Genomic DNA, 12,820 nt, shown 5'->3' on the forward strand with positions numbered 1-12,820 from the left:
ACTTACTGTTCCTGATATGTAATGGTATAATTGACGTAACCGGAAAACCGATTTTTTCCCATCCGCTGAAATTTTTTGGGGAGCGCAGTGCCGATTTCAACAATATTAAGCTCGTTCGAAAGCAATTTTTGGTTTATTGATAGGGTTTGATGATCAAATTACTGACATTTTCGGTTCCGTAATTCATTCAATAAGTCGTGTGATTAACTAAGAAAAACCTCTATTTGACGACCAGAATGTTAACCATCATCGGTGTCTGTATGATCACGTTTGGTTCTTCTCGATGGATAACGCTTTTGAAGCCAGTACTGAGCTGGCACAGTATTTTTTCACCAAGAAGTAATGGTAAATTAACACACGAAATTGAATTTATTGTTTTGAAAATGACAACAGAAGCTTCACTTGAATGGCTGTCATTTTATTTTGAGACTAATCGAAATATCATGAAACTTCACACATAGTCATTAGAAAGTTGGTACTTCATAAACGTCAAATGCATTTGACAATGATGGCACCGATAGTGACGAAAAAAAACCGATTTTTTTTATCTATCCGCTCAATTTATTAATTGCGCGCGTCTGGAGAGTCCGGTGGTCAAAAAAAATTTTTTTATTGTGTTGGTACATATGTCCCTAATGTATGGTGAAATTTTCAGCTGTATTCATTGTTTACATTCTGTCTTGTAGCGGCTGGTGTAGACGTGTTTTTTTGAGCTCGGCGATTTTTGTTAGTTTAAACAATGGAAGAATTGAAGAATTTGTATTAAATTTTGCGTGAAAAATGAAATAAAGTGTAACCAAGTGTGCGAAATGTTACAGAGAGCCTACGGTGAGTCTGCTATGAAAAAACAAGTGTTTACGAGTGGTATACGCGTTTCCAAGATGGCCGCGAAGACGTTGAAGACGACGAACGCTCCGGTCGACCCAGCACGTCAATAATCGATGAAAATGTGGGAAAAGTGGAAAAAATGATTATGGATCATCGCCGAATCACTATTAGAGAAGTTGCTGATGAAGTTGGCATATCAGTTGGCTCATGCCATCATATTTTTTCAAATGTTTTGGGCATGAAACGAGTGACAGCAAAATTCGTTCCAAAACTGCTGAATTTTGATCAAAAAAACAAACGCATTCCCATCGCTCAGGAGCTGTTAAACGACGTCAACGACGATCCAAATTTACTTGAAAGGGTCATAACTGGTGATGAAACATGGGTGTATGGTTATGATGTCGAAACAAAAGCACAATCGTCCACGTGGAAGCACCCAACGTCACCAAGCCAAAAATCGCCGAGCTCAAAAAAACACGTCTACACCAGAATGTAAACAATGAATACAGCTGAAAATCTTACCATACATTAGGGACATATGTACCAACACAATAAAAAAAAATTGACCACCGGACTCTCCAGACGCGCGCAATTAAAAAATTCCGGGAACTTTTTGAACAGACCTCGTATATAACTTGGTTTATTAATTATCGAAAAATTGGGGTAAGTTCTATTTAGGAAGCATTGAACACTATTTACTTGACTTTCGGAATCTTCATTCGAGGATCAGTGTGGTTATGTTGATTAACGACGTCGATTCAACTTGGTTGTATAATTCCACCCCGGTAATTGAAATCATTAGATGACAACATATATCGGTTCCATCTGTTTTTGTGCCATAATTCATATGAGTATTTTCACGCTGAATTTATTGTTTCTATATTGATTATAGCTTATCGAGTAGAAAGGTTTCGATTGTCCGGTATGCAATTAGTAATCTGCGGTTATCTAACCTCATATTGGACTAGTAATGAGTTTTGCGTTCATATCAGCTTTCAATAGATCAATGAGCTGGAATGTAAAAATAATGTTTCGATTACGCGGTTTTTGTCTATACACTTCACCTTACCGCACTGAATTCGGTTAGTTTTTCAGTTCTTGATTGAATGTCGGCCAGGATCTGTACAAAATCCGGGTAAGCTCCAAATCTGCAGGAATATAACAATGAAGAGCAGATTTTCCAAAAAAAAATCATACGTACTTTTCGATAATTTCGGGAGAATGAAGCTCCAGCCATGATAAAAACGAGCGGAATCCAATGTTGTTCCTGGAGTAAACGGACCTGAATATCCTCTGCCATTCTCCGACTTGTAGATTTCCATTCAATGTTAGGCTTAAATAATTTAACAAAAAATTATTGTTCTCATTACACCCAAGAGCTGAGATAAGCATTGATCTTTCAGTCGGATCATTTGATTCTTGGAAGGTTTTCAAAACAGTGTCCAATTGCTCTTCGGAAGACTCCATAAGCCCACCACAATAGATACTATGCCTTATGTACAATGGAAGGCGTTGAGTGTTTTGAAGTTCAGTTGTCATTAGTTGATTTGCGGAGGAACGACATGTAGTTGAACCCATACGACAGTTCCATTCGATAGCCCAAGTTCTTAGGCGTTGATGTTCGGGGGGCTCATTCGGAAGTGCCACAAATCCTACCGTTTGCAACAGAGTTGTAGTCAATGAGTTTAGGAATATCTACGTACAATACGGATAGATGTATCGTTCAGTGGGAGCATTGTTGAAATAAAATTTTTATTACCTGAAACGCCTGATAAGCCTCCTCGTCAACTACCAGACCATTATTTATGGATTGCAAGTTGTAGGAAGCGAACGCAGCATACCACGGTATGTAATCAGTCTCATACTGCAGATATTTGATAATTTCGAAACTTATGACAATCTCCAGTTTATTTGCTCGAACCAGTTTGATCGAATCGTCAATCAGTTGTGCTCTGGAAACTGGAGGAATTTTGGTGTGATCAAGATTTAATTGACTTATCAACCGTTGCCACAGTTCGGTATCGTAGTTGACTCGATAAAATCCGGTCTGATGTGGATTCACCAAGACGTATGCTTCGGTTGGAATATCTATTTGAACAGAAATCTGGGAAACACCTTGAGGCAACCAGAATAGATTTTCGTTTTCATTTGGTATAATTTGACTACCCACATGGTAGTTGATTGGTATCCACCAGGTACGAAGAAAAGCTACATCTTCCGAGAAATGTTCTTGTTCAAATACAAGCTCATTGGTACTTGCCATGCGACTGACCGTGACTAACGGATATCCCGATTGAAAAATCCAAGGGCTCATAATTGTTTCGATCGTTGTGCCGAGTGGTAGAACATCGTCCTCTTTCGCTGCAGATTGAAGACTCTCAAATAAATCGTAAACGTCCACTGCACTGTCTTTGCTAGTTACACGAAAAAAAACAGTAATCAGTATAGTCCAGTTATGAACAAAAAAAAATGTCACTTACTTGGTTTGCAAGTATCGTCTAATACCTTTTTGAAATGTTTGTTCCTTCAATGCGTAATTCAACATACGGAAAATGCTTCCACCTTTCTCGTAGGCAATAACATCGAACAATGATATTGGATTGGACTCCACAAAATACGATAGAGGTCTGGTGGATTTCATGCTATCCGCATATAATGCCAGCTGTAGGGCTTCGATGGTAAAAAATTCTCGAAAACGAATGTCCGGTGCAATTTCTGCCCCAATGTAATAAGAATAAAAAGTAGCGAACCCTTCACTAAGGAAAATATCTGTCCACCACTTAGGAGTAACCAGATTGCCAAAAAACTGGTGAGCAAACTCGTGAACTATGATGTTGATGATATTTTCCTTATCTCGATTGGTCGACTTATTTTCGTCATACAAAAGATACTGCTCGCCATACTTAACCAATCCCCAATTTTCCATGGCACCGAAAAAGAAGTCCGGCACAGCTACCTGATCCAGCTTCGGTAAATCGTAAGTCTGGTTGCAATATTGTTCCAAGGACCGGATGGCTTCTTCGCCCTTCTGTAGACCGAGATTGAGTTGATCGGATGCACTGGGCCGCGCGTACGATTCCATCGTAAGTCTCGTTGGTTCTTTCAGGATAACTCTCTTGCTGACAAAATCTGTTACCATGAAAGCCACCAGATAGGTTGACATACGTGGTGTCACACGGAAACGAGTCAATTTCTTCTGGTTTGACCTAGAAGGGAAATATAACTGAAAACGAGTCTGCATAAATTACCAGTAGCTGAACTCTAACTGAATCGTTATTCCTGCAATCGGCATATTGGATGTTGCTCTGTAACTTAACCCACAGCTGATGCTTATAGAGAATGTAGCTCTGATTCCTGGTTCATCAAAGCATGGAAAAGCTCTTCGTGCATAATTTGTTTCGAATTGAGTTACTGCGATATGTTTTGTAGTTCCGTCCGTACCAACGTAATATGAACGATAGAAACCAAGTAAGTCGTCACGCAGTTCTCCGAAAAAATCTACCACAAGTTGATATCTTGACCCGGCCGGTAGTGTTTCTTTGAGGTTTATAACGAGAAATTCCTTCTCAATATCCAACTCAAAATTTTTCAAAGGAAGTGTTAGTTGATTAGAGTTATAGAGCTGAACATTGGTGATTTCATTGCCAGAACTGTGCAGCACCAATTGTTTCGTATTTTCCAAAGTAGTTAACTGAATTTGAACTTTTCCAATGAAGGTGAAGTTATCGAGATGAACGTTTGTGTCCAGAAGTAAATTATAATGAATCGGCACCGACGTATTTGGTAGTCTATATGATTCAAAGTTTCTAATCGCTGTTCGAGTGGTAGCTTCATTCCATAGTTCAGACATTGGCAAATTTAGTATATCTAATTTTAACCGCTGGGCATTAATAGTAAACACGTGATAAACTAGTACAACTATGATAAGCTTATTAACCATTTTGACACCTTATTAAACACTTTTGCGCACATGAACGAAGGAAGAACGACTGGTCCCGGTGGAGTGATAATGAGAAAAATTAAGTAATATCAAAGAATTGGTCCCTTTATCATTATCCGATTAGGAAGCGCCTATCTTATCGAATGAAAAATAAAATTCGTATTTGTTATACTTGAGTAATATACCAACAGAATTGCATCTAAATCACTGATACTGAGCAAATCCAAAAAAACTTCACTTGCCCACGTTTTCAGAATTTCTTCAAATCAAACTATGTCCCAGTTAAACTATTAAAAACAAATCAAATCAAAATCTCTAGCATCACAATTTACCGAAATATCAAAGTTGAAAAATTTAATATTTATACCACTTAACATGTTGAAACATACAGTAATTTCGTTTTGTTGGATGTAGGGACTTAAGGTAAAATGTAGCGGAATGCGCGCGTCGCGTTTTTGATCAATTATTCTAAAACTAGACCGATTTTCAAAAAACTCAAAACACTCAAATTTTCGAAATTAAATTTATCACAACTAAGTATTCTTAGAATTTAGAAATTTTGCTTTGCCGAGTCGTAATTGGTTTTCGAAATGTATAAACGGTTACTTTTCCGTTCCACGGGAATGGTTTCAGAACTGAAAAGTAGTGATTGTAACAGAATTTCACAAAAAAATGCAACTCAAAATTATAAAACTTTAGTCAAAACAACCGAAAATTGGAAAAGTTTACATAAAATATTCCGCATTTTTTTATTGCTTGCGCGCTGCTGTTTCGTATTGAGATGGTGTGAGAAATGCACGGTGGGCTCGGTGGCATTATATCGTGAGCAAAAATTACATATCAAATAATGAAAAAAAAAATGGTAAAATGGTTATTGTAAGAAATCGTTTATTTTCTAAGTAACTGTCTTTTATAATGCTAGTAATGTCCAAGTCTGGTGAGTTCAATGCATTGATGTTGCTGAAGCAATTGGCTGTGGCTGTGTAATATCATAGATTAGGTATTACTTCAGTGAAGATGAATTTTATAATTTTCTCAAAGTTCACAAAATTCATATTGCCATTGTGACAGAAACTTTTCTTAAACCAAATGTAAAATTGAAAAGTAATCCACATTATGTGGTTCATCGATTTGACAGGTTTACTGGAATGGGTGGTGGAGTTGCCATTTTTGTCCAACGGCAAATTAAACATCGAATTTTACCTTCTTTCAATACTAAAGTTATTGAAAGCTTGGGAATCGAAGTTGAAACCATTCATGGAATTTATTTCATCGCTGGAGCATATTTGCCATTCCAATGCACCGGCGAACAATTAAATTTCTTTAAAGGCGATTTGCAAAAACTTACAAGATATCGATCGAAATTTTTCGTAATAGGGGACTTAAATGCTAAGCATGTCCAGTGGAATTGTAGGCAAAATAACAGTAATGGTAAAATACTTCATAATCAACTCTCAGCTGGTTACTTCACAGTTCTTCATCCCAGTAATCCTACTTGTTTCTCTTCCGTGAAAAACCCGTCTACAATTGATCTGGTTCTAACAGATCAAAGTCACATTTGTAGTGAATCGATTACTCATGCTGACTTTGACTCAGATCATCTTCCAGTAACATTCAGACTTTCCAACGAAGCTATAATTAATCCAATTAGTTCTATTTTCAACTATCATAGAGCTAATTGATTGGATTACAGATCTCACATTGAAAATCATGTGGATCATGAAACTATTTTAGAAAATTCTGCGGACATCGACACAGCAATTGATAATTTGAATCATTACATTATCGAAGCTAGAAATCTTTCAGTTCCCAAAGCTCAAACTAAATTAAATTCTCCTATCATCGATGACAATCTTCAACTGCTCATTCGGTTGAAGAATGTTCGTCGACGACAATATCAACATTCTCGTGATCCTGCTATGAAAAACATAGTTAAGGATTTACAAAAAGAAATTAAACATAGATTTACTCTTTTGCGAAATGAAAATTTCGCTAAAGAAGTTGAACAAATTAAACCATATTCTAAACCTTTCTGGAAACTTTCTAAGGTTCTTAAGAAACCTCAGAAACCAATTCCTGCTCTCAAGGAAGGAAATCAAATACTTCTTACAAATGGTGAAAAAGCTCAAAAACTTGCTCAGCAGTTCGAGAGTGTCCACAATTTTAATTTAAACGTTGTGAGTCCTATTGAAAATGAAGTCTCACTGAAATATGATCATATTTCAACCCAAGTGTTATCACACGATGACATTATTGAGACGAATTTTGATGAAATTAAATCAATTATTAGGAAACTCAAAAACATGAAGGCTCCTGGTAATGATGGAATTTTTAATATTCTTATTAAAAATCTTCCCGATGTTGCCTTGAGACTCCTGGTTAAAATTTTCAACAAGTGTTTTTCATTAGCTTACTTCCCAAAAAGATGGAAAAACGCTAAAGTAATTCCTATCCTAAAACCTGATAAAAACCCAGCAGAAACATCAAGTTATCGCCCAATTAGCTTACTTTCTTCTATCAGTAAACTTTTTGAAAAAATTATCTTGTTGAGAATGATGACTCATATAAATGAGAATTCAATTTTTTACCAGAGCAGTTTGGATTTCGTCATGAACATTCAACTACTCATCAACTTGTCAGAGTAACGAACATGATAAAATCAAATAAATCTTCTGGGTTATCCACTGGAGTTGCTCTTCTAGACATAGAAAAAGCATTCGACAGTGTTTGGCACAAAGGATTAATAGCAAAAATGTCTGATTTCCAGTTTCCTATATATTTCATCAAAATGATTCAAAATTATTTAATTGATCGTACTCTTCAGGTTAGCTATCAGAATTATAAATCTGAATTGCTACCCGTACGAGCCGGTGTTCCGCAGGGTTCGAGCGTAGCTCCAATCTTGTATAATATTTTCACTTCTGATCTTCCAAATCTACCCGTTGGTTGTCAGAAATCGTTATTCTGTGACGACACAAGTCTGTTAGCCACAGGTAGAAATCTAAGAGTGATCTGCAGTCGCCTACAAAGAAGTTTAAATATTTTCAGTGATTATCTGTCAAAATGGAAAATTAAACCAAATGCAGCAAAAACGCAATTAATTATCTTTCCTCACAAGCCAAGAGCTTCTTTTCTTGAACCAAACAATAATCACATTCTCAAATTAAATGGCTTGGAATTGACATGGTCTGATCAAGCTAAATACTTAGGTTTAACGTATGACAAAAAACTCACTTTCAAGGATCACATTGAAGGAATCCAGGCAAAGTGTAATAAATATATTAAATGTTTATATCCTCTTATAAACAGAAATTCTAAGCTCTGTCTAAAAAACAAATTGTTAATTTATAAACAAATTCTCAGACCAGCCATGCTTTATGCGGTACCAATTTGGTCAAGCTGTTGTTCCACCAGGAAGAAAACGCTTCAAAGGATTCAGAATAAAATTCTGAAAATGATTCGGAAGCGTCCTCCCTGGTTTAGTACAAATGAGTTACACAGACTCACAAATATAGAACCATTAGATGTAATGTCACATAATATTATAGGCAAATTCCGACAAAAATCGATGCAATCTTCAATTGAATCGATTCGCTCTCTGTATTAGTTAGTAAGTTAGTATATAAGTTCCTTTTCCCCATTACACAATACAAGTAGGTTTAGAATTTTCCCTACACAAAAATCTCAGAATTGCGGAAGCAAATGATGTCTTCATGGTAATAACCAAATCATATATATATATATATATATATATATATATATATATATATATATATATATATATATATATATATATATATATATATATATATATATATATATATATATAATAGGGCTGAAAAGTCACCACTTGTGGCTGAACACCCAATTTAAATCTTAATAATTTTAATTTTAACTCATATACCAATAAATAGTTATTTAAAAAAATAAAAAAAAAGGTATTACTTCAGATTGTAGCAACTCATTATTGCAAAACTAAAAATTCAATTTTGACAGGCTGCTGAATGAAATGAATACAAGCCAAGTATTATCGTTCATCTAGAACATTTAAAAATATATTATACTGAATAGTGGATCAGAACATAATTTATTTGGTACAATCTCCATATAATTATATTAGATAATTAGAAAACTCGAATGAACATCGTCAAGTAAAACAAAGTTTTGGTATTACGTTTATTTTGGTTTCAAAAGAATTCGCAGTCGATTCATAGCATAGCTTCGATTACATAGCTAGTGCTACGATCCTATTGACACAAAAAAATAATATAACCACTTTCTACTTATTCGAAGATGACTATGGAAGTCAATTAGAATGGAATAATTCCAGTCCAGTAATTTATTTTAACAGTGTTCTATTCGATAAGGAAATTCGACCGCGCTCTAGCATGCGTGTCAAGTGAATACTCAACGGCGTGAAGGATCTGGTGAACTTTCAAAGATACCGAAAATACTTGAATGTCTTCAATCGTTCATTTGAAGAAGAATCCATGCTTGCTACTAAACTCAGGTAAACAAGTTAGTCAATACATACATATAACCTCATGTTAGTCAATCGTAATTACTTATGATTCATAGTTCAAGTAATAGTGATCACTAACAATAACGATTGAATTAGGATATACTCAAAGTGTAAAGGATTCAAAAATCCATTACGAATCAATGAGTTTTCTTTACAAGCCAATTTTGCGCGACTTTTTTGAGACTACATTTCACCTTAAGACTGATTCTTAAAATGGGTTGATATATGCAAACTAAAATTACTTAAAATATTCAAAGACTTTTTACTTAGTTTTTTTTCTGTTGACTTCTTTCTCACAACTTTTTCTTAGATACCATCAATGTACAATTTTAAGTTTTTTTAACGTTTCGTCTTGAACTCTCCAGTACGTACCAGTTTATGTTGAACTGTTATGCCACCTAGCAGTCCAGCATGAATCGCTGAGCAGACGTAAAGTTGCTTCCCAAAAATAGTCCGAGCTTGATCTGGAGCGACCACCCCTGTTTGCTACTCCGTGATTGATTGGAATAAGCTGAAATTGTACAGAGAATTTCTAGATGATCAGACCTGGGACTGACAAATCATCCTTCAATGTACATCTTCTGGTAGCCCCAGAGTTCTTTGATCAGTACCGGTGTCGGCCAGGCCCGATCGACTAAGGACTGGAAAGGGATGTTAGTCCAACACTTGTTACTAGAGGCCATATATACTACTGCACACTCCACAAGTGTTACGGGAGAAGAATATTTGTTATTATAAATTTCAGTAATGGTAGTATTCGCGTGCGTCTTAGTATGTTCCGATTTCAAGATACTCGGATGCACCACTAAATTTACAGACTTCCCGAGTGAACTTTTCGACGATATTCGATACTGAAGTCCCGGGATTCACAGTTCTTATTCGTGGAAACTGAAGGAAAATTTGAAATACTGTTGCGTAACGAATAAAAACTCCCATATTTTTCTCTAAATGGAATTTCCTGCTATAACATAAACGAGTTATTAGGATTTAGACAAAATAGTTGATTCGTTGTAGTGACATATTCTATAAATTATATCAACTAATTTTAAATCACCAAACAAAGGTCAACAGATTTCACGCTCGTATTGATTGTTTACTTTATTATTTGCAGCGAAAAGTGATTAATTGGTGGTTGATCTGGGTAGCCGGCTACCGAGAAAATTTATTAATTTATCCATCAAACAAACATTTTCCTACTATTTATTCAATATACCGATCTATATTATCCCTGTTATTAACATTGTATTATCAGTTCGCTTTCACATCTCATCCAAGTTAGTCCATAAAACAAAACCGCTTACGTTCGGGACGAAAGAAACCAAGTGCAGTATTGTGTAGTGAACAATAGAACGACCTCGAAAATGAGTGAACCAAACGAACAAAAGCTACCTCCGACACGAAAGAATACAATTGTTGTTGAATTCAGGCAGTGCAAAATTCGATCTTCGATACGAGAACTTGAAGGTTTGCTTAAGGAGCAAATACATTTTGACATTAAACGTGTGCATTTACTTCAATAAGACCAATAATGTTGTTTACAGCCAGTTTTATAAAGAGTTGGATGCAATTCAATTCGCAAAAAAAATAATGTTCACTATGTGGAGCACGAAAATATTAAGTACAACATTCCACTATATATGGAAGATAGTGCTATAGAAGTGCGTGTGCATGATCTTCCCTCAAGCGTCATCGATCCTTATACTCGTAAAACTATGTCCCAATACGGAGAGATTCTCTCTAGCGAAAAAGAAAAGTGGAAGAGGCCTATACCTTCTTATGTGACATGCAAGAATCCCGCGCAAATCACTTGTTACCTATGACAATCAGATGGCCACATGTCAATATTGCCAAAAAGCTGTTCACTACGGTAAGCCATGTGATAAACTGGACAAGGAGACAACCACACCAAAGGACAACGGTGCTTCCTTCACACCAATCCCAAGCAACCCCAGTACACCTGTGACAGTCACCAACAACAGTGAAGCATCCCCTTCAACGAAACCATCCAACGTATCCCCTATAGAGCAAATTACACCAGCCGCAGTTAACAACTTACCCTCCAACCAACCAGCAACTGCAAACAATGTACAACAAGGTGCATCTAAAGCAATTAGCAACGTAATCAACAACAATACCACGGCAATGGATAACGAGACGAACCACGAACAAACTGCCCCTCAATCCTCGCTGGAGGGAAATGGAAGTTCCTCTCCCCCTAGATAAAGGGTGACAACGAGATCCAATACTAAAAACTTTTTAGGTAAAAACTCAGCTCAATCGGCCACGTAAAGCTTGTACGCAAAAAGGCCTGAATAAAAAATATCTTTAAAAAAAATTGTATTATTAACGGATCTTCGCAACAGTGGATTTCTATCATTCAATTTATAATCTTGAAAGATAAGCAATAACATGGAAGAAAAAAAATACCACATCAAAATTTTCTCAGAAGAAATCAATAAGGAATGCAGAGATAATTTAATGAAATAGAGTAATCGGATGTGAAACGTTGAAAAAATCTGATAACTGGAGGGAAAAGAAGCTCCTGGAATTGTCGCCTTCTACGACATGGAAGCAGGAACCCAGTGGATCTATTCTTGGTTTAGTTTTTTTTTCGCCGGATTCCACAAGGCATTTAGGCTGGTATTGTCCGGAGAGAGATTATAGGTACTATCAATCTCCTAGTGGACCCCAGCCCCTAATAAAGTTGCTCCCCAAAAATAGTCTGAATGTCTAAACACCAGTTGTTGTATTTCTATGGTTGAATAAAAAGTAAAACAAAACCTTTTCTAAAACACCTAGCGGTGCAACGATGCCTTTCTCATATTACTTACATTTTCAAAAACATCACTAGAAGATTCTGTAAAGTTTCTTTTTTTCAAACTTGAATAAAATCAAAAACTTTCTTCGGTATACTTCACCTTTCCAATTTGTAAACAGTTATGTCAAGTTAATAGAGATTTAAATGTGGCTACCCTGCACGCTATACGAAATTGAACAAAGCACGCTGTGTGCTAGGCGGGTGCGTTTTCTTCTTCTTTCGTACCAGCACGTATCGATTTTGCATCATTTTGTATGACAGTTTAAAAGTTTTGATACTGATTTCCCTATAATTTCGGAACTGGAGGTCAGATCTGGATAAAATCGCACAGTATCTTTTAAGACAATGAGAGCTTTAATTTGAATTATGATTTGTGAAAATCGGCTCAACCGTTGCTGAAAAATCGAAGTGAGTTCCGTTTCCGAGTTTTTCTTCACAAGTATCGGTGCGTTCGGAAGAGAAACTGCGCACTAGTAGTCCTGAAGTAGATTTATATATCCACCAACTAACAAGGTCGGCCAACCAGATGAATTTACCAGTAATTTTTATAAAAGTTTACACCTCGTTTCGCCATCGCTTGTGAAAAAATACTCATAAAATCGAAAAAAATTTCTAATCCAACTGTAATTCCGGAACTGGAAGTCGGACTTGGATCAACTTTTCGATAACTTTTTGAAGCATTTCAAGACCTTTCATTTGCATCTTAGTTTGT

The 12,820-nt window shown here is 36.1% G+C and overlaps 2 protein-coding genes across 4 annotated transcripts in view; one reads left to right on the forward strand and one right to left on the reverse strand.

Annotated features, from left to right (window-relative positions):
• LOC131429853 (uncharacterized) overlaps window positions 1–12,820 on the forward strand; it is a 55,569-nt gene that overhangs the window by 25,451 nt on the left and 17,298 nt on the right. The window lies entirely within an intron of this gene.
• LOC131429851 (aminopeptidase N-like) lies at window positions 1,497–4,799 on the reverse strand. The gene is made up of 6 exons (XM_058594260.1): window positions 4,095–4,799; window positions 3,309–4,034; window positions 2,588–3,242; window positions 2,030–2,523; window positions 1,898–1,976; window positions 1,497–1,839 (listed from the first exon to the last, which is right to left on the reverse strand). The coding sequence occupies exons 1-6, from the start codon at window positions 4,766–4,768 to the stop codon at window positions 1,783–1,785; spliced, it is 2,685 nt and encodes an 894-aa protein (XP_058450243.1). The 5' UTR covers window positions 4,769–4,799; the 3' UTR covers window positions 1,497–1,782.

This window comes from Malaya genurostris, chromosome 2 (assembly GCF_030247185.1).
Source record: "Malaya genurostris strain Urasoe2022 chromosome 2, Malgen_1.1, whole genome shotgun sequence".
Taxonomy (NCBI): domain Eukaryota; kingdom Metazoa; phylum Arthropoda; class Insecta; order Diptera; family Culicidae; genus Malaya; species Malaya genurostris.

What these genes read in the sequence shown, in the direction of transcription:
- LOC131429851 (XM_058594260.1), bottom strand. Translation starts at nt 4,768, where the DNA reads ATGGTTAATAAGCTTATCATAGTTGTACTAGTTTATCACGTGTTTACT. An exon ending in AGACGATACTTGCAAACCAA is followed by an intron (nt 3,243 to 3,308) that starts GTAAGTGACATT and finishes TCGTGTAACTAG; the next exon opens with CAAAGACAGTGCAGTGGACG. An exon ending in AGGCTTATCAGGCGTTTCAG is followed by an intron (nt 2,524 to 2,587) that starts GTAATAAAAATT and finishes TATTGTACGTAG; the next exon opens with ATATTCCTAAACTCATTGAC.